Source organism: Carassius carassius, chromosome 29 (assembly GCF_963082965.1).
Source record: "Carassius carassius chromosome 29, fCarCar2.1, whole genome shotgun sequence".
NCBI lineage: Eukaryota > Metazoa > Chordata > Actinopteri > Cypriniformes > Cyprinidae > Carassius > Carassius carassius.
In genome coordinates this window covers 21,807,452-21,829,435 of record NC_081783.1, presented here as the reverse complement: position 1 = coordinate 21,829,435, position 21,984 = coordinate 21,807,452, and the positions used below count along the sequence as shown (strand labels likewise).

Sequence of the window (21,984 nt, the reverse complement as noted above, 5' to 3'; positions counted from 1 at the left end):
GAGAGCCTCTGCCCATCTTTACTTCTGAGAGCCTCTGCTACTCTAAGACAAAGCTTTTATAGCTAATCATGTTACAGACCTGATATCAATTAACTTAATTAATCACTAGATGTTCTCCCAGCTGAATCTTTTCAAAAATCTTTTTAGCCATTTGTTGCCCCCGTGCCAACTTTTTTGAGACCTGTAGCAGGCATTAAATTTTAAATGAGCTAATTAAGTGGATAAAAGTGTAAAATTTCTCAGTTTAAACATTTGCTAAGTTATCTATGTTCTATTGTGAATAAAATATTGGCTCATGTGATTAGAAATTCCTTTAGTTTTCATTTTATTAAAATTTAAAAAACGTCCCAACTTTTCCGGAATTCGGGTAGTATATATATCTCTCGTCAATAGCGCGGTATTGCGATATTGTGTTTATCACAACAGCCCTAGCACTAATTTCCTTTCAAAAAGTGTTTAACAAGAGTTTAATATTCATATATGAACTGTTGTCATTTAGAAATAAGACTGCTTCAGACCAAGATCTCAATCCTAACAATTATTCATGCAGCTCTACTTGAAGTTAAATTAAAAAGGAAAGCTATTTTTTATTCAGGAATTATACTTGCAGTGAAGTGAAAACATACTACAGTACTATCTGAAAATCTGTTCCATACTGCATACTATTCCACATACTTAAAAAAAAAATTGTATACAGTATATACTGTGCAGTAAACTAGCGTTCCATTCCAAACATCACACACACACACACACACACACACACACATAGCTCTCCAATTTCCTGCCTGTCGGATCACATTGAGCAGACAGGGAACAAGCAACAAGTCTGACATCCTGAAAGCGTTTACAAACCATCACACACACACTCTTTCTCCATCTGTCCATGTCTTTTCACACTCCCACCAACTCTTCTCTGCTATGTGTGTGTGTGTGTGTGTGTGTGTGTGTATGAAAGGCTGTTTTAAGAGAGAATAAGAGTGTGTGTGGGTGACTTTAGACGTGCAGGTTAGAGAAACAGAATTGAAAGAAATGTGTCTTTTCTCCACTGCAATCATTCCTCTGCCAAGAAAACCTTTAAATGCGCCTCTGTGTGTGTGTGTGTCTGCTAGTTAATTGAAGCGGGGGTGTAATACAGTGGCTGGGTTCTTATTCAGAGCTGGTCGCCGGAGGCAACAGCATCCACCTCCTGCTGCCCATCAATCAAACGTCTCCTCGTCTCTGACTGCATCCATCGCTCCCTCCTTTATCCATAAACTCAAACTCACTCATGAGAATAACTACGAGCTTGTCCCTTAAAGGGGAAAGTTCAGCCAAAAATCACCATTCTACCTCTATTTAGTCACCCTCATTTTGTTCCGAACCTGTAAGACTTTTTTCTTTTATGTTACATAAAAGGAAAATTGAAAAGACTGCACTGGTTGCTCTTATTGTGCTGTTAAACTGAATAGAGACTGGGGTAAAAGCATCAGAACAGCAGTCCATATGACTCACGCAGTGAAACCGAACAAAATATAGGTTATAATTACTGAAAAACTGTACCTCCAGTGAGATGTTACTGGATTGATCTGGTTTTCACTAACTCAATGATCTAATTCACAATCAAATCAACAGATTCACAAAAATAAAACAAAAACAATATTTGTACAAATTGGACCGTACTAATTTTTCTTTGAATAACGGCTTAATGTTGGTCAGTTCCTCACATAAAGCTATCATAAGACTTCAGAAGAAGTGGAATATAGGACTGGGGTTGTACAAAATATTTTTTAGAATGCTTTTGCATACTTTTTTTGAGACTTAAAAGTTTTCGGTTCATTGTAATTGAATAAGAAACAAGTCTTTTTCTTCTTTTAATGTTCCACAGAAGTCAGTCATAGAGGTTTGGAGAAACCAAAGGTTGTTGTTGTTAACCAGAACTAAATTTACTGACAATCACATGCACTCGTTTAAATAAAATATCAAATTAAAAGTAAAATAAAAACTTTTTACAAACAATTAGAAATGACTAACACTGAATTATAACAAATTAAAGCTATATATATATATATATTTTTTTTTTTATTATTATTATTATTATTATTATTAAAAATTAATAAAAAATTCCAAATCACAAAATGCATATTTAAAATTTCAAACGGAAATATAAAAACTGAAAAATAAAATAGAAATAAAATAAAATTATACAGTGATATAATTAGCATTTTTGGATGAGCTATCACTTCCTGGTCTATCTTCACACAGTCAGTGTTTGGGATTCACTGTATTTGCAATGATATGCGACTCTGAAATTGTCACGTACACACAACGGGAGCAGACCTAATAATGTCTGTACAGATGGGACACCGAAATCATTCCTCTTCTCTAACTCAGTTAAACTCATAACCCCTGCGACAGTTAACCCAAATAAAGACATGAGCTCTGTTCCACAACCTACAGAAAGTCAAGCCACTCAAAGACAGCTGAAATCAGTAAATAGTAGTATTACACAACCTTAAATTCATCCTCCATGAGGAAGGCAATCCCTGAGAACAGTACAATTATTCTCTAAGCTAGTTAATGAAGAGAGAAGAGCGTTCATTATATTCCTTTCATTTATTATGTTGCCTATGCAGACAGCAGATAGATAGGGAGCACACTGGACTTTTGTATTGCGTCTGACCCCTGTGTGTTCTGTCTGGTTGTGCTTTTTATTCAATTCAGGTTTCGACAGGTGTTTTTCTTGCACTGCAAGGACACAATAACATCACTTTCTGCCATTTCTCATGAGCTGAGAGCAGTTGACAGCTGTAACATCATTGATTGACAGTCAAATAACCTCTCAAGCTCACGCTTGTATAAGCATGTCAATTTGTCAGCCACGGTTTCATCAATATAGCACGCATCAACTGGCTGAAAATTCAATTGTGACCTGTGAAGTTTTCCGAGGGGGTTAAATGTCACTGCGAGGTAAAGGTGAGCGCTCGTACCTGGCCATGTAGTCGTTTCGCACCAGCAGCAGATGCTGCAGAAGAGACAGGAAGAGAGGCTCAGCTTTAGAGTCCTTCACAGTGTTCATCAAGATCTGGAAGACTTCAGTCACATCAGTGATGACAGAGTTAAAGAACAACAACCACAAAAACACAAAACCTTCCATAACTGAAAATACATCTGTCCAGTGTTCTTATTATTGAAAACTAAAACTAAACCGATTTAAGAAAAAGAAAAATCCTAATAGACAATAAAATAATATGTTTGATGAAAAAAATATCGAAATGAAAATTAGAAATGTTCCCTGGGGTATTAACCTTACGTCTCACAGTAAGTCTCAAGTACTTAAATCATTTGACAATCTAAGACTTCATTAAAAACCAATACAAATCTTTTAGAAATACTTATTAAAACAGATTGTTAAAAATGGCCAAAGCAGATACATTTACTATAAATTAAATTAAAACCTGAAATATAAAAATTAATGATAAAAGTGAATATTATATTTAATTCAACTCAAAGACTATAAAATGATGCAACTTTCAAATAAATAGTTCGATTAAACAGTATTTTTTTCCTCTTGAGGTTCACCATGACAAAAACACAAGAGCCAGGTTAAACTTTCTGATGCCACCTGGTGGACAAATTAGATTTAAAAACTCATTATTTTTTGTATTTATAGCCCACTTCCAATGTTAACTGAGGCTTCTTGCACAAAACCATTCCTCACTGACAATAAAACAATTTTTTGTTTAGCTACGCCTTCTAAATGTAAAATACCTCTTTTATGAAACGTCTTCAAATGGGAAAAGAACATATATATTTTTTTTTTTATGGAGTACAAGCCTCATCTTGTAATAATGATTCTGCACTTTTGAGACACCTGGTGGCCAGTTTCTGAACTACAACCAGATCCAAAACAACATTAAACCAGCAACGTAAAAAATAATACATCTACAAATCCCAGCATCGAATCTAAAGCTCTTCAGAAGTGTCTTAGACAGATTAAAGTCGGCAGTAAAGGATATTCCATCTCAAGACGAACGTCGTCCAACCGGGAGCGAAGATCTTCAAAGTCTTCATCAGCTTGTTCTTCAAACACCTGCAACTGAACCTTGAGCTCCTCGTTCTCTATCGACCTCACCTCCTACACACACAAACCCAGAATCTAAGTCAAACTGAAACGAATTGTGCCATTATATAAATCAGTGATGAGTTAGACAGATGAACTTTAAGTTTCATCAGTTTTTGGTGTGTTTGAGGACCTTCAGCATGTCTTTGAGTCCCAGTCTCATGAGCTCTGATCTCAGGTGGATCCTGAAGTCCAGCTCCTCCACTCGACTGATGAGAGCGTTGATCAGCTGCATACAGCCGGCCTGCACACACACACACATCAGTGTAATGACATGACGTCAGCAGCCTGTGTTCTGGAGTGTCACGTGCCAGTGTTTTACCTTGAGCGTGATGGAGTTTTTATTCATGCCGGACAGCAGTGGCTGGAACCTCTCGATCTCCTGCTCTTCAGCCTGCTCAGTGATGCACTCCAGAACTCGCTCATGACTGAAACACACACAAAGATCATTTAAAGTGGAATCTGTTAAGGTTTGTCTTCAAATCATCTTCAAATCTTCCCTCTCTGCTCTAGCACTTAAATCTCATCAATGCTTGTTTTTTTTGGTGACCAATTAACACGCTGAATGCGAGTCAGAATGATAACTGAAAGCTTTGGGGAGATTTTTAGTTAACAGAATGAAACAAACTTTTGTTTTGCTTTTATTTTTAATATTTCTTTATCAAGTTTGACATTCTGAATATGAAAACCTCATTACCTTTTGTATATCATTTATTTTTAATCAAATAAAATATTTGTATTTGTTTATTATGTTTGACATAATAAATATGAAAATCACATTCATTTTTGTACATCATTTAACAGTGTTCATGAAAACTAATATATATTGACAAAATATACAAGCTAATCCTGTTATTAATTTTTTATGTTATATAATGTCTACTTATTGTTGTAAAAAAGAAATTATAAGCAATAAATAAATAAGCTCAATCAAAATATAAATAAATGATGTTATAGTATTTATTTATATTTTGAATGAGCTTTATGTTTATATACTTTTATATTGATATTTTTCATTCTCATTCATTACTTTTGTGTGTGCTTTTGTCATTTTTTATGTTTCTATATATTTCTATAACACTTTTAATTAATTTCCGTGAATGTAGCACTTTAATTCACTTCAGCTCACTCAGTATTTTCAGAATGTTTTCATCTAATATTTGTATTTTATTTTATTTTATTTCAGCTTTACGTCAAATACAAAAAAAATAATGAATTAAATTTAAGTTTATTGAGACAATCTCAGTTGGCTAAAACCTACTATGATAAAATGTTAATGGTGATAAAAAAAACTTCACATTCTATATATATATATAAACACACACACACACACACACACACACACACACAGACAAAAAATTTGAAATGACTATACTACTAAAACATTAACTACAATTAAAATGAAAAGAAAATATAACAATATAATAGAAAATATATAATAAATAATGATTTTTAAACAAAATACTAGTTTTATTTGTGAAATATATATTTGTGCAAATCTTACATCTCTATAAGTTACAGTTAAGTAAATGGTGATCAATCGTGGTAAACGATGACAGTATTGATGTTTTAGCTGTGGTAATATGATTTCTGTTCTTGGGCGTCTAATAGACACTTGATGGGCTTGCATGGCTACTGAAATGCCATCTGAACACAGCTTCACACACACTCACGTGTTTCCTGGATGCTCGAGGATACAGATGGCAGACAGCAGTTTGACTACATCCACCATCATGTGCGGGACTTTAGGATTGATGGATCGGACGAGGAGAGGGATTCCTTCTTCTGACGTCAGCATGTCTTTGAGACCGTGCTGAGAGAGACAGACAGATGGAGAGAGACACATCAAGAACAGCTTCCACCGTCTATATTACAGTACGAGCTCAGATCTGCTCTGACCTTGTTGTTCATGAACGCTTTGAGACATCGAATGATCTCATGTTGACATTTGACACCAATCCCAGCATTCCTGTCAAACACAGAGTGAGAGAGACAAATCACATCATGAGCTTGCTTGAGGTGCATTTTAAAATCATTTGCATATTATAACATGGATTGCTGTGATCCTGGATGCTAATTGGCCAATACATTAACATAGTATATTAGTATAAAAACACTAACTCTGTAAATCCTACTGGATTATATGTGTGTGTGTGTGTATATATTAATGTGTGTGTACTGTATTTATGTCATACAAAGGTTCTTCTCTCTCGTCTTGAAGTTTCTTGAGGAATGCCAGAAGCAAAGCCAAACCCTCGGCTCCAAACGTCTGGACCCAGCTGAAACACACACACCATTAGCTGATATCAGACACATAGAAACACTTCACTGTACTGTAAGAGTGTGTGTGTACCTGACGGGGTTGTTGTTTAATGACACACGCAGGGACTCCAGGCAGCTCAGTAACTGTGTGTCTCTCAGATCGGTCTTCAGCTCCTGGATGTATATCAACGCTGACTTCGAGCTCTCCTTCTGACTCTTAGCCTAAAACACACACAGACAGTAAAAGAGTTCACTCCTCATACTGTACATTAATGCTGCTGATTCAACCTTTACATGCCATGCATTAAGCAGACGTTTTCATCTTTTTTTTCAGGACTTGCAGGTTCAAAAGATCGAACATTTATTTAAAAATAGAAATGTTTTGTAACTCTTATCTTTTTACCGTCACTTTGAATCAAAGTATTAACACTATCCCCAGTTCAAAAGGACAATTTAGACACTACTGTTCAAACACACACACATTTATAGTGAATTTACTATTTCTACTTTAAATATCATATTTCTAAGTCAAACTAAACTAGAAGTAAAGTTTGAAATAAATACATAAATGTGTCCTTATATTATTTTATTGGTGTTGGTCTGACTCGGTCAATAAAAGATGATCCTAGTAAAAGCAGTGCTGTGTTAGCACTAAGAAAGCAGATTCTGCTCCAGATTCACTGATGGATTCAGCTTCAGACAGGACGTCTGTGAGACTGGTTCACAGCAGACGTGCTGATTCTTACAGCATTGGAGGTGTGCAGGTACTGAGACACCATCTCTCTCTTGATGATGATGTCCTTCTGCCTCAGCGGCCGCTGCTTCTCCTCGTTCAGATTCATATCCACCTGCAGACAGACACAAAAGATTTTGTAAAAGACAACATAGAGAAAATATTGCCTTCATTTCAGATTACCTTTTCATTTTTTGTTATTTTATTTGAAATTAATTCATAGATCCAAACAAAAAGGGTGCTTATCGTGAGTATGTATGTAATCATTTAAATCATTTGTAATTATCATGAAATATGTTATATTTATATTATTGATATTATTATATTAATATTATATATTGTTTTTAATGCCATTAGTTTTGCCGTTTTTCATAATTTTTAAATACCCCACAAAATTAGTGTTGTTAATCAGGAATTATATATATATATATATATATATATATATAATAAATTTTTTTAAATATATATATATATATTATATATATATATATATACTGTATATATATATATATATATATATATATATATATATACTGTATATATATATATATATATATATATATATATATATACTGTATATATATATATATATATATATATATATATATATAATTTTTTTTTTACAAATTAACAAGTTCTAACAAAAAGTGTGAAAACTTTCAGCATTTTTCCAGTTGCAAAAAAATCTTTATTTACCGGTTTTACAAATGAGAAAGTGTCCAAAATGGGGTTTATGGAGATGTTGACAGGTTAAGCTCACTTATGGGTACATACACACACACACACACACACACACTCACCAACATCTGCTCAAACAGCTCCAGCACAGACTCGTCGGGCAGCTCGTTCAGCGAGGAACTCTGGGACGGCACTTCATACTGGGCGGCTGACGAGTGTCTGTTTCCCATCGTGCCTGACTTCTCCTTCTTCGTCCGCATGCTGGTGAAGCGCTCCAGCTGACACAGGGTCAAAGGTCAAAGGTCAATGCTCAGAACACAGCAAAAACACACTGAATGGGGTTTTTTAGCATTTATGGACTCAAATGTCCTACTACATTAAGGTGCAGTATGCACCAGTATTTCAGCTGGGAACAATGATATCCTCTCAATTTTAATTGTCTTTATATTTGTATCTCATCGAGTCTTATGTCACACATCCTCCATCACATTCAATACAAAACAGCAGCAGCTGATATAGAACATCTCCTCAATAATCAGACATGTCTTTATTATAGCTGATCATAAAGGCTGACAGCCTAAAACTATACTATTTTTTTAAATGCAAAAACTACACAATGTATCAGAGATACATAAAAAAGTATCTATCTATCTATGGTAACCTCATCCTTTAAAATAAAAAAAAACATCTTGATTTACAAATTATTTGGACAGGACACTATTTTTAATTTAAAAAAACATTTTCATTGATTGGCTTTTGTTATTGATTGATTGACTGATTGATTGACAATGATTAACTATGTATTTTTAAAGAAGTTAATTATATTTACCATAACATATTCTTATTTATTTAAAAGAAAATTTCATAAATGAACAGATCTGCAAAATATTGTTGATCCAAATAACCAATCTGAATACATTTGAATCAGGGCATTTTTTACTTAAAAAATAAATAAATAACAACAACAACAATGATAAAAAGCAAGCAAGCATGTAAAGTAAAAATGTAAGAGAGTAAGTAAGTAAAATAAGGTAATGAATTTGTTAATCAGAAAATCATAATATTATTTTTTAGTGTTGGTCTGACTGGGTCAGTATTGAAAAAGCTTAATTATATTCCTAGCAGCTGCTCTCTTAATCTTAATATATGAGTCTTGTGTGTAGACTGTGTTCATTACATGATTCTGTTTGATACAAATGTGAATCTATAGACATCTGGCAAGATGCATTTTGCCAAAGTTTCAATTTGGCCCGCTGCTGAAACATCATGACAACTCTTCAGACATACACAAACACACATGTGAGCGTGATGTCACACACTTCCTCTGGCTGTGACAGAAGTGAGAGTGTGTGAGAGTCACTGACCGCTGACGTCAGATCAGTTTCTGTGACACAAACACTGATCTGAGGTCAGCCGTGATCAGACGGGTGACGGCGGGCATGTGGCAAAGTGTGCGCTACAGACACATTGTGCAGGGTTAAAGGTCGTGGGGACAGTGGCGAGGTGACAGAGAGACGGGGAAATGTTAAAACACACAGAACACAGGTGTGTGCACCTACCTCATCAGGAATCAGCCGTTTGAGAGTCTGTACAGGGAGCAGGAAAGAGAAAAATCAACACTAAATACAGAGAAAGACAACTAAACTGTCAGAGAGAGAGAAAGGGGAAAAATGGGTGGAAAGAAAGAGTAGGAAAAAGAAATATAAAAAGAAAGACATCCTGGGCCATAAACTAATCAGAATCTATTTCTAAACTATATTAATGCAATATAAATTCTATATTATTGAATTTCATACAGAAAAAAAAAATTCATTTCACATTTTCTAGAAACTTGAAACTTCTACAGTTAAATGGAGATTACACTGTAGGGCTCCACAATTTGGAGGGAAAAATAAATAAATATTGCAAATGCATATCCTGCCACACGAGGGCAGAGCAGCTCTGCAAATAAACATCAGCACATAACTTCCTCTTTCCAGAAAATGCTTATAAACAGGCGTTTCTATGGTGACCAATCAAAACAATGCTGATTCTCCAAATGTTATTTGAGACCATGGAATGCATAAGAGACATGACCTTTGACCTCACAAAACAAAACCAACAGGGGTCACATGATCTGCGGCACAGAAATGCAGGTAACATTGCCACAGGTATGTGTACATGAAATACTCATATCGCCACAGAGAGATATAGAAATATCAAAATATCACTAAATATCAGTTGAAATACATCCAAACTGTATTCTTTTAATAGTTAATGAAGTTATTTTAATAATGTACTACAGATATATTTGTAATGGAACTAAATGGCAATTGCTATTTTTATTTCACTTTTCATTTCATTGTTTTCATTTTCACTATTTCCCCCTGTCAACATCTATGCTGGAAACACTGATACTGCCAGTGTGGTTTTGTCATGCACATAACATATAACATAAAACGTAAACACATTTTATATGTTATAACAAAACATATAACAAAACATTAACATATGTTATGTTATAACATAAAACATAACAAAATGTAAACATATGTTATATGTTATAACATAAAACATAACATAAAACGTAAACAGGTTGTTATAACAAAACATAAAATAAAAAAACCGTAAACAGGTTGTTATAACAAAACATAAAATAACAAAACATGTTATATGTTATAACATAAAACATAACATAAAACGTAAACAGGTTGTTATAACAAAACATAAAATAACAAAACATTTTATATGTTATAACATAAAACATATAACAAAACATTAACATGTTATATGTTATAACATAAAACATAACAAAATGTAAATATGTGTTATATGTTATAACATAAAGCATATAACATAACATAACATAAATGTAAACATGTTATATAACATAAAACATATAACATAACATAAAACGTAAACAAGTTATAACATAAAACATATAACATAACTTGAAAAAATAAAATAACCGAGCATAACAACATAAAATAACAAAATAAAATAGTGTTCCTGTAGCTCAATTGGTAGAGCATTGCGCTATCAAGTGCAAGGTTGGGGATTCGATTCCCCGGGGAACACATGATATGTAAAAATTGATATCCTGAATGCACTGTAAGTCGCTTTGGATAAAAGCGTCTGCTAAATGCATTAATTTAATTTAATTTAATTTAATTTAATTTAATAAAAAAAATGTAATACAAATACATTAAAATATTATTAAATAAAAAATTCAAATTAAAAAGAAATAAGTAAATAAAAATAAAATAATAAAATACATTTTGAAAATAATAAAAAGACAAATGTACAATAATAAACAGAATGCCAACTGTCCACTGACTTTACCAGAAGTCAACTACCACAAACTCTAGGTAACTGTGTGGAGTGACCATCATCATCCCAAAACTCACTCAGCCTCCTGCTCTCAGATACTCAGATCCAACTACTCATGTGAGTGAGTGTGTGTGTGTGTGTGTGTGTGTTCAATCAATGACACATGCTTTAAAAATATAACTGATTCTCTCAGTTACTCAGAAACACACTCAAACTCAATAAAAAGTAAATTCTTTACAGCTACACCCACAAAATCACCAAGGCACACCCACACACTCAATATAAGCACACACACACACACACACACACACGGTGAGAACACAGAACAGCATAAGACAAAATATCAATAACTGATAAAAAATCTGCAATAGAATGGAACAGAATTATTTCCTTTAGACACACACTTTACATATGGACCCAGAACATTGATCAGTGTCATCTTAATATGACCTCATGCATTAGATTAAAGTAAACCAGTCACCCACATACATACATACATTCAGATTTATATAAATTATACAAGTGTGTGTGTGTGTGTGTGTCTGAAAGCACCTGCATTTCACATCCCCTTCTAAAAATAGTCACAGATATGAGCATTCTTGTGTGTATAATTTCTGTCTGCTTGGTATCCATGGAGACAAATGTCCATTTAGGTTTGCCAATTGAAGCCTGGGTAATGTGTGTGTGTGTGTGTGTGTGTGTGTTGAACTGATGTCATAATTCGGGCCCCACCAGACACGCTTGTTAAAGTGTGACAAGCCACTTCCTGCACAAAGTGCTCACAGGAAGTGTCATGAAGACAGACACACATGCAAAAGCTAGATTTAGAACACACACACACACACTAGCAGAGCATTATTTCAGTCGATATAGGGAACAAAACTGCAGGACAATATCATTTAATGCAGAGGTTCTTAACCTTTTTGATGTCGGGGCCCAAATTGTACAGTACAAAGTGGCCCAGGGCCCAATCAAATATTAGCACTGTATTGGTTTATTGATCTCAGCCTTGGTTTGATTTGTATTCAATAACTAAATGAAATCCACTTGCAGTTTAACAGTTTATTATTCATGTGTATATAAACCTGCACATACAACAAGATGTCAAACACACAGCAATTCAAGGTACAAATCAATCTGCACCAAGAAAAAAATTAAAAGGCTCAGGTCAGGCATATTAACACAGATTTTACTTACAAAAAATAGCATTTATATAAAATAAATAAAAACAATAAAATGTTTTGCTAAAATAAATTCAAAATAATATTTTTAAGGCGTGAGCAGGGCCGTAGCTGGGGTCAGCGGGGCCCCGGTGAAGGTTGTACCAGTGAGCCCTGTTTGAAATTGTTTAATTTGTATGTTCGTTTATTTTTATTTATTTGTGCTATTTACACAATGTTTAAGTTTTTTTTTCAAGTTTGTAGGTGTCAAGGTACAGAAACCAAATAATTAAATGTAAAATAGCACTGGATTGTCTTCAATGTAAAAATGAAATATACAATCAAACCTACATTTATTCAGACACCTTCAACATTTCTCACATTATTACAGTTTTGCTATATATATATCAAAAAATATATCTGGTGTCTGAATACTTTTTGGTTTGACTGTTAAAACTAAGTAATTCAGTCAAGAGCAGTGAGTGATTTTCATTTTCATTTTCTTGGATTAACATTATAGCAGCCAGTAGCTAAATTAGACGCAGTCCCTTTAAGAGACCATGAACGCATCCAATATAATACACATCCCATTTTTTTCCTCAACTGTTCACTTTCACTTAAGAAATAACTGACAGTTTTTTCGAGAATAATTTCTAAGGTGGATATTTTGACATATTTTGATCCAAACACTTGAACACGCTTATTTTAGCGTCTCGAGACGCCTTTCTCTTCGTGAGCCCTGAACCAGAACACAGCGGTACTGAATTGGGCTCTTTCACATCTTTTTGTTTGTTCAAACTGCGATTTGTATTTGTTCGTTCAGGTGCAGGAGGGACTTCGAGGAGAACATCGCAGAAGAGAGCTAGGTTCAGTGTCGCTGTCCTGTCTCTCTCTCTTGCGCAACGAACACAGCGCGCGAGTAACCAGCTACTCTGTTCAGCTTTTCCGCGTCTTGTGTTTGGATGCTTTAATATTTAAATCGACAAGCGGTAAGGCTTAAAAACACGTGAAAAAGATAAGCTTTCGTGACGATGCGCAGCAGTGGCCCGTCAACTGTCCTGAGCATCTTTTTAGGCTGGCCTCAGCCAGTCGGTTATATAAAATATCAAGGTGAAAGTCATCATACCCAACTTTGAGAATAGATTTACGGCGATATTTTTTTTTATCGCCCGATAAGGCGTTAACGGCGATAACGGCCCTCCACTAATATATATCTATATATCTATATATTTATACATACACATATATACACATACACATATCATACATTCATAATGAACTAATTGTTTATAATAAATGTATAAAAATATAAATAAATAATATATAAGTGTGTGTGTGTGTGTGTGTGTGTGTGTGTGTGTATAAATATGACCTTGACACATCAGATTCACCCTTACTGTTCACCAGTCAATCAGTCAGACACATTGCAGAGAATGATGACAAGAAACGAAACACCAAAGAAAAGAACCAGACTGACTGACACTTCAGAATAACTGTATAGTATACTGTTTGAGTGACTCGACATGTCAACAGGAAGTCCTTTAAGCTAAATTAGTCTGCTTCCTCTGCTCACAGTAACGTGCTTTCTGTGATAACGCTTGGCTGGACGCAGAGGAACAGTTACACGCGTGAATAAGCACCTGCTACACACACACTGACAATGGACTGACCCTCGGCGAGGAGCTTCTGATGAATTTCATTTAGACAAGAGTACAAACCCATTCCTTCAAAACCAAACAAACAACACTTCCTGTCACCCCAGAAACCCTGTTTGGGAGGCGGTTAATGAGGTTACCAGGACAACAAACTTTCTAGCTTGTACTTTTCTGAACAATGTTTAAAACTTGTTATTATAAGCACTTCCTGTGTCTGTTTGCCTCTTTAAGAGGTATCACTTTGTGTATCCCTAATTAAAAGTCGCTTTGGATAAAAGCGTCTGCAAAATGACTAAATGTAAATGTAAAACAAACACAATTAATCAACTATGAAACATGAAGGTTGTGCATCCCAGAGCAGCGGGAATTTTTTTTTTTTGGGGGGGGGTGATTTATTACTCAAGAAAAACAAAAACAAAACAATGACTCGCAATGAAAACTCAGAAAAATTCCACAGCATAACAGCTGAACTTTGCTTTCCATACAGAAAACACACCTAGGTTATTATAGTTAACCGAAACAAAAACTATCAAAAACATTTCTGAACAAACAAAAACTGAAACTTAACTGAAATAAAACAACAATAGTAATAATAAAAATAAAAAATAAATAACCGGAATAAAATATAAACAGATAACAATATAACAATTAGGTCTGGGACGATAAATCAATGCAGAATCAATTCATGGATTTTCAGAATGCATCGCGATTCCTCTGTAATTGATTCTGAGTTTAGATTTTAACAGCAGATGGCGCTCTAATCTAGTTTTAATATGCAGTCTCAAATGCTCATGAAGAAGAGTGCAAAAGAGCACTTGTACATTTGGCTGGGTCATGTAATGTAAATTTTTCCTCAGCTCAGAATGTTTTTATGATGCAAGATTAATGTAAACAGCCCACTGTAAACACCCTTGTAATTCGCTTCAACTTTTTACAATTTTATGAATGATTATTTTAGGTTCAAGTGTGTGTAAGGATTTGGAAACGGGCAGAGTACGGCTGTTTCTAAAGCATGCAGTGCCAACTGCTGTTCAAAAATAAGCTCAGGATCGACTCGAGAAAGAATCGTAATGCATTCAGAAAATCTCAGAATCGATGCTGAATATTTTTTTCGATTCGTGATGCATCGATTTATTATCTAGCTCTAATAATAACTCATTCAAAATATTAATAAAAACTACTATCCCTATGGTATGAAAATAATATATATATATATATATATATATATATATATATATACACACACACACATATGTTAGCTAGTTAGTTAGAATAAAATGACAAATCAAATAAATAAATCCCTATACATTGCGTTATTTGTGATGGCTCATCACAATATCAAAACTGACCGCCACAAATAGATTTTCCAAAAGGCTTATACTTTGTTGAATAAAATGAGAGCTTCACATTTCAAAATTAAAATGCAGCACAGGTGTTTTATATGAATATATCTTTGAAAACTTGACTGTCTTCAGAAAAGCTTAAATATCATTTAAATTTCAGGTGTGTCCCAAATCGCATACTTATGGACTATTCTATGATGTTTTTTAGTTTTTTTTATGATTAGTTAGAGTAGTGATAGACTGATACACTGGTCTGTCAGTAAACAAACAAAAAGCATGCTTCAGAACTGTTTTGAGAAGGTAATTAAGTTTTGAGCCATGTATTATTACTCTAAATTGGGTTATATATATATATATATATACATATATATATATATATACATATATATACATATATATATATATATATATATATATATATATATATATATATATATATATATATATATATATATATATATATATATATATATATATATATATATATATATAGTTTGAATAAAATGACAAATCAAATAAATATAAGTAACATTTAACTGGTAAAAACAGACCGGCTCGGAACCAGCCAGTTACCGCCCCGATCCTGTGAAAAACCGTCTTATTCCGGTTCCTGGCTGTCGATCAGTGCATCTCTAATTAGGTCTAAAAATCCTAAAAGAAAATCAGTACCATATGATCGGCCCAGACCAGTAACCGGCTGGTTACGAGCCGGTCTGTTTTTACCACTTAATTATAATATATGATTTAGGTACACAGCACTGCACGAACTAAACATTTCAACATGATTGTAATGTGAATTTATACAATAGTAGTTCAATAAACAAGTTAAAATAAAGTGACTTACAGTTTAGACTAGGGATGCATTATATTAGATTTTTATATTAGATTATGCCAATATTTTTCAACACTTTTGGCCGTTGGCCGATGCCTATACCAATATATTTCCTTTTGCTTGGAAACAAAACCAAGTCTCTCCCTGTGTGAAAATTATAAGCACATTATTTATAATTTTGCTTAGGTTTTTAACAAGACCTTATTTGTTAGAATTAAATAAACAATAATGAAGTTCTTTTATAATGACAGTACACTGAAGCTTTGAAAAATAACTATAAATAAACTATGTATCTCAATCGCTTCATTTTTTTTCATTATGCAGTAGTAACCTTAACATTTTATTTTAACATTTAACATTTGTAGATAGTCTAAAGCAAAAGATTCTGTAAAATATTTTAGAGCTCATAATTTGTTTAAAATATATAACATAATACACATTAATTAATAAATCTATCAAATAATTTAATTTACAAGTCAAGTGTCATGTTTGTGATTTTATGTAAGCTATAGATTCTGACCTTGTACATTTAAAGACATTATTGTAGGGGTGCACTATAAATATCGGCCGATAATTAATTACGCATCTCGTAATTAAAGTAAAGCCGGTTATTTAATCCAGTAAATTCCATCAAGTATATGATTTCTCAAAGAGCAGCTGTTACTACACATAGCCGTTGTTGATTAAAAATTAAATATTTGTTTCTATTATGTAAATAATTTTTTTCAATAAGAAATATGCTGTCAATATAGTTTTTTTAGAAAGAAAATCGGAATCTACAAAAATCGGTATCGGTATGTCACACAAAAACACTGGATTCGCCAAGTAAATTGCAAACAGTTCATCTCCATACCTAACTAAAGTTATGTTATGTCATAGAAAAGTTTACTCATGTATCACTTACCTGAAATACTTAAGTTGTTTTCTTAAGATACTTACCTGAATTCAGGCCAGTTGTAAGAATTAGGGCATTTCTGTACATTTGGTTAAGGTTGCTATCATTTATTTATTGTTTATTTGATCTATACAGTTTGTATTATTTTTTACCAACATGTGCATGAATAATTTTGCGATTCAAAGTGTCTTACTGACTCTGAAATACAAATGTGTATGCGTATTAAAAGACAACAAAGAGGACCGTTAAGGAAACAACTAATTCTTGTCTCTTTAATGTCAAGTTGATTACTGCTTACAGTCTTCCTACTGCCCGGGACCTGGAACATTATAGATGCATTTTTTTAAGAAAAAGGGATATTCAAGGGGATATGAATTTGCCCACAAATGTGCTTTTGAACAAATATCTATATTCAGTGATTATATAATTTTAAAGCAGTGTTATTTTAGTATAATTGAGATGCTTTAGTTTCATTATGTTAAACATTTTAAATTACTTTATTATTTAATATTATCCATTATAATTTCAAGGGGGGGGGGGGGGGGGGTTATATAAAATTTTGTTGTGTTTTTTATCATTTATTTGCAATTTATTTTTTAAATGTCTAGATTTTTTTTTTCCCCAGTTTGTTTATTAATGACATCTTTTACGGTTTTTGTTGACTATAATAATCCTGGTTCAGCCAGGCTAAAAATAATAGGAGAACATGAGTTTGATCAGTTTGATAAGAGGGAAAATTAGAAAATTCCCTCTGTTATCAGTGACAGGAAAAGGAATTGATGTCAGAGGCATTTAATTCAATAATGACCACATAATGACCAAGCACTGACCAACAGGGACATACAGTCAGATGAGTGTGTGGGAAAGAGTGTGTGGTAATGACTAGCAATGAAAACAAAGGGATCCCTTTAACTCAAACAATCACAGTCCACATTACAAAACCATAAACCAAACTTCTAAACTTGTCTTTATTCTTTCTGAACATTCAGACACGAGGCGTTCCTTGAGCTTCTGTAAAAGCAAACTGACACATGATCAAGTGTGTGTGTTTGCATTCATTTGAATAACAGTTGGTGACATCAGATGTTGCACAATGTCACAGATAACGGCACACATAAACCCTGCTTTGTTCACATTCACAGCTGAGAGGTGTTGTTCTGTGAGTTGTGTGACAATATCTCAGGTGGTGTAAAAAATCTAATATCTCTTCTGGCAAAAATAGTTAAAAGAAAGTTTATGAATGTATCTTCATGATAAAACAAAACAATACAACACTGTATCTATGTGAAACTGTATTGCATATAAACAATCTGAGACAAATAATCTTACACACAGCATCCAATTTAAAAGTCAACAAATCAATTTGTTGGGCCAGTTTGCCTTAGTAAAACGCTTCATTTTCGTAATGGTTCAAAAAAACCATCCAACAGTGTTTGTCATTTCACATCATTATTTTTTGTTACTGTTTTCCATTCAACTCTAACAACTAACTAAAACACACTCTCTTAAAGGAAAGGTTCACCCAAAAATTAGGGATGCACGATCATGATTTTTCATGGCCGATTCCGGTACCGTTTTTTTTTACAAGCAAACTGGCCGATTCTGATACCGATTTCCGATTTTTTTTATTATCTTTAAGCAACAAACAAGAAAGAAGGAAAGTGTGCATAAACACTATGTTTATTTGGTATTTAATAGGCCAAACTGGCTTTTGGCTATTGAAAACAATAACCGTAACCATCTGAAATTAACAGCAGTAACTGCACAGTAAGTAGCCTGCACAGTAAAAAAGTCTTTACCAGTTAGACTAAATAAAAGCTTGTTATATAAATACATTATTCCAAAATGTTAAAATCAAATAATGTTGGTGCGAATAAAACAAATATGCAAAAAGTATTTCATTCATCTAATTTAAAAAAAAAAATAAAAATAGGGTAATGATTCACATCTATATTTTTTTACTTGAGCCAATGAAAAATAAATAATTTATTGTCTCAAATAAAAAAATATAGATGTGAATCCTTACCCTAAAAAAATTTGTATTGGATGAATGAAACACTTTTTTTGAGTGTGCTACAGCAGGTGATTTTTAAATCAAATTAAGTCGATGTAATTTCAAGGTAAAGTAAAAATAATCATCCTAATGCAGAACTGACGTTTACTTCTGGCTTTTCAAACGTGTATGCAAGTTCTACTTTACAAAAAAAAAAAAAAACATTTTAGTTTTGTCACAGTTTAGTCCATTTCATTTCTCATCCAACACGTGATAAGTTGATCTGAACATATCTTCACGGTCTACTCGTGTTCAGGGCGCGGACCGGTACCATGACCGGTACAGCTTCAGTGCGCGCAGAAAAGGGGCTCTTATTTGTGCGCTAGTACAACAACGGCTGATCGCTTCCTGCTATCTGTGCCTCAGACATGCCCGTGTCCTGCGCACAGATTTCAAAATACTTCCACACAAATGACATAGCGAACCATTACAATGTAGTCTGTGCACGTGAGCGCACTTCCGGAAAAATCGGCCGAAAAAAGACCAAAAACCGGCCGATTGCCGATCGCGCATTTTAATCAAAAACTGGCCCGTTCTGATTTATGGCCGGTCAACCGGTGCATCCCTACCAAAAATACAAATTATGTCATCTTTCATTTACAACCATGTTGTTGCAAACCTGTATGATTATAAATGTATTTATTATCATTTAATATTTATGTAATATTACCTAAAAAATTTTTGTATAACTAGTAGTGATTATTATTACAATTACTACTACCACATGCAATAAAAAGAGCATTAATAACATTTTTGTAATATTTCACTGTAAAAAATATTTTTTTGGAAAAATTATAATTGTTTTATTTTACATACTGTTTTTCATACAAAATTTCTTACATTTCTTTTATACTTATGAAAAATGCAGGGAGCCCTTTAAGATTCTTTTTTGTTGATAAGCACTTCTTTTTTTTTAGATTAGGAAGACCATTGGTGCATGTTGCAAATATACGTTAAAGTTAACCCAAATTTCCACCAAGCCATTTGAGGATTCTTTTTTGTTTAATTGATCGTGCAGCCAGAATCATTTCTAGGTTAACTACTTCAATTTATGAGAAGCATGCATTTTGTTAAACTGCAGATTCAAAGTAGCACAAACACAATTAATATTCTGCTTGTGTTTGCAAGCCTATGTGTCTCATCAATACAGAAAATCTGCTGGGTTAAAACTCACACAGAAAGCCATTCAGACAGTGTGTGTGTGTGTGTGCGTGCTCAAGCAACACAAAGGTCACACTTGGCTCCATTAATCAGAGTTTGATTCACATTCAGTAAGTCAAACACAAATGAAACTCTTCAGACACACCAAACAGCCAAACAAACACCAGACGTTCACACACTCCACCTAATACACCTGTCAGTGTGTGTGTGTGTGTGTGTGTGTGTGTGTGTGTGTGTGAGAGATTAGAGAGATTAATCTGTCTGTTAATGAGAGATTGTAGGTCAAAGGGAATTTCACTGCAGCCAGAGACATGCAAATATTTTGTAATAGCTACAGTATATAGGAATACATGACCATTGATACATGCAGAATAATTTAACTTTAAACAGTAAATCATCAAATATTTAAGCAACAAACAAGAAAACACACACACACCAATCTGCCACAAACAAGCAAAACATCCCACATGTTGCTGCTTCACATATATGCAGGTATGTCATTATGAACTTAACAGACATTTCATTGTCAAGCTGTATGATTGACCAATTACTGAACCACACACACACCTCAGCACACCCACAGAATAATCACTCACACACACACACACACACACATACACACGTATCTGTGCACCTGCGTCTGAACCATGGAATCTAATCCAGTGACTCACAACCTATTTAAATACCACACACACACGGCAAATTTGGCAGCCTGATTTAATCCATTCAGCCTGAGCGGAGCACAGTTCACTGACCAGGCAGAGAGACACAGACACAAACACACACCTTGTAGACCAATGCTAGTGAGCTCATCTCACAGACTTCTACTGGTTTTCTAGCAGGTTAAAGATATTTTCTGTCTCCCAACCTGATCTGTAAACCTGCCCTTGAATCACATGTTGTTGTGGACAATGAGGAGCCAGTTTGAAATAATAATAATAATAAAAAAAAAAAAAAAAAAAAAAAAATCACTGATCTGGACCCTTTTTGAACTGGTCATGATTTTTCGCTACATTAGTAAGGACATTCAGCACTCAAACTTCACATATGTGACCCTGGACCACAAAACCAGTCATAAGGGTCAATAATTTATATGTAAGTATTTATTGAGAAAGCTGAATAAATAAGCTTTCCACTGATGTATGGTTTGTTACGATCGGACAATATTTGGCAGAGATACTACCAAATTACTGTTTGAAAATCTGGAATCTGAGGGTGCAAAAAAAAAAAAGAGACAAAATTGCCTTTAAAGTTGTCCAAATTTAGTCCTTAGCAATGCACATTACTAATCAAAAATTAAGTTTTACTATATTAATGGAAGGAAATTTACAAAATATCTTCATGGAACATGATTTACTTAATATCCTAATGATTTTTGGCATAAAAAATGAGTTCTTTATAACAGTATAGCAGACAACTGCATAAAACGATATAAATATCACTCATCATCACTCCATACCTCTCCAATAATGTCTACTTTCACTACTTTTTTTCAATACTTAAATGCTAGTTTTAGTCTCGTTCATACTTTTTTTTTTAGTTTAGTCAAGTTTCAGTCAACTAAAAGTCTGAGCATTTCAGTCTCATTTTAGTCAGAATTATCCGTGACTATTTTCATCTAGTTTCAGTCGACGAAAACTGATGACATTTAGTCTAGTTTTAGTCAATGAAAATTGTGTTTTAGTTTCTTTTTAGTAATGCAATTCTATTTAACCCAGTCGATATAGTACAAGTACCTAGTATTATAGACAAAACCAAACCCATTCTTTTAACCAAACCCATTTCAATCAAGGTTATCTTATTA

At 33.6% G+C, this 21,984-nt stretch overlaps 1 protein-coding gene across 2 annotated transcripts in view; it reads right to left on the bottom strand.

The window, feature by feature from the left end:
* Window positions 1–21,984, bottom strand: part of LOC132109884 (protein diaphanous homolog 1-like) — a 117,839-nt gene that overhangs the window by 86,950 nt on the left and 8,905 nt on the right. The window contains exons 2-12 of one of the 2 annotated variants that reach the window (XM_059516279.1): window positions 9,332–9,358; window positions 7,895–8,050; window positions 7,108–7,209; window positions 6,453–6,583; window positions 6,295–6,378; window positions 5,999–6,068; window positions 5,773–5,912; window positions 4,422–4,527; window positions 4,233–4,343; window positions 3,996–4,114; window positions 2,967–3,083 (exon numbers count right to left, since the gene is read on the bottom strand). In XM_059516279.1, coding sequence (XP_059372262.1) covers window positions 2,967–3,083; window positions 3,996–4,114; window positions 4,233–4,343; window positions 4,422–4,527; window positions 5,773–5,912; window positions 5,999–6,068; window positions 6,295–6,378; window positions 6,453–6,583; window positions 7,108–7,209; window positions 7,895–8,050; window positions 9,332–9,358 — 1,163 coding nt within the window. The remainder of the gene's footprint in view (window positions 1–2,966; window positions 3,084–3,995; window positions 4,115–4,232; window positions 4,344–4,421; window positions 4,528–5,772; window positions 5,913–5,998; window positions 6,069–6,294; window positions 6,379–6,452; window positions 6,584–7,107; window positions 7,210–7,894; window positions 8,051–9,331; window positions 9,359–21,984) is intronic. The other variant, XM_059516280.1, reaches the window with a different exon arrangement.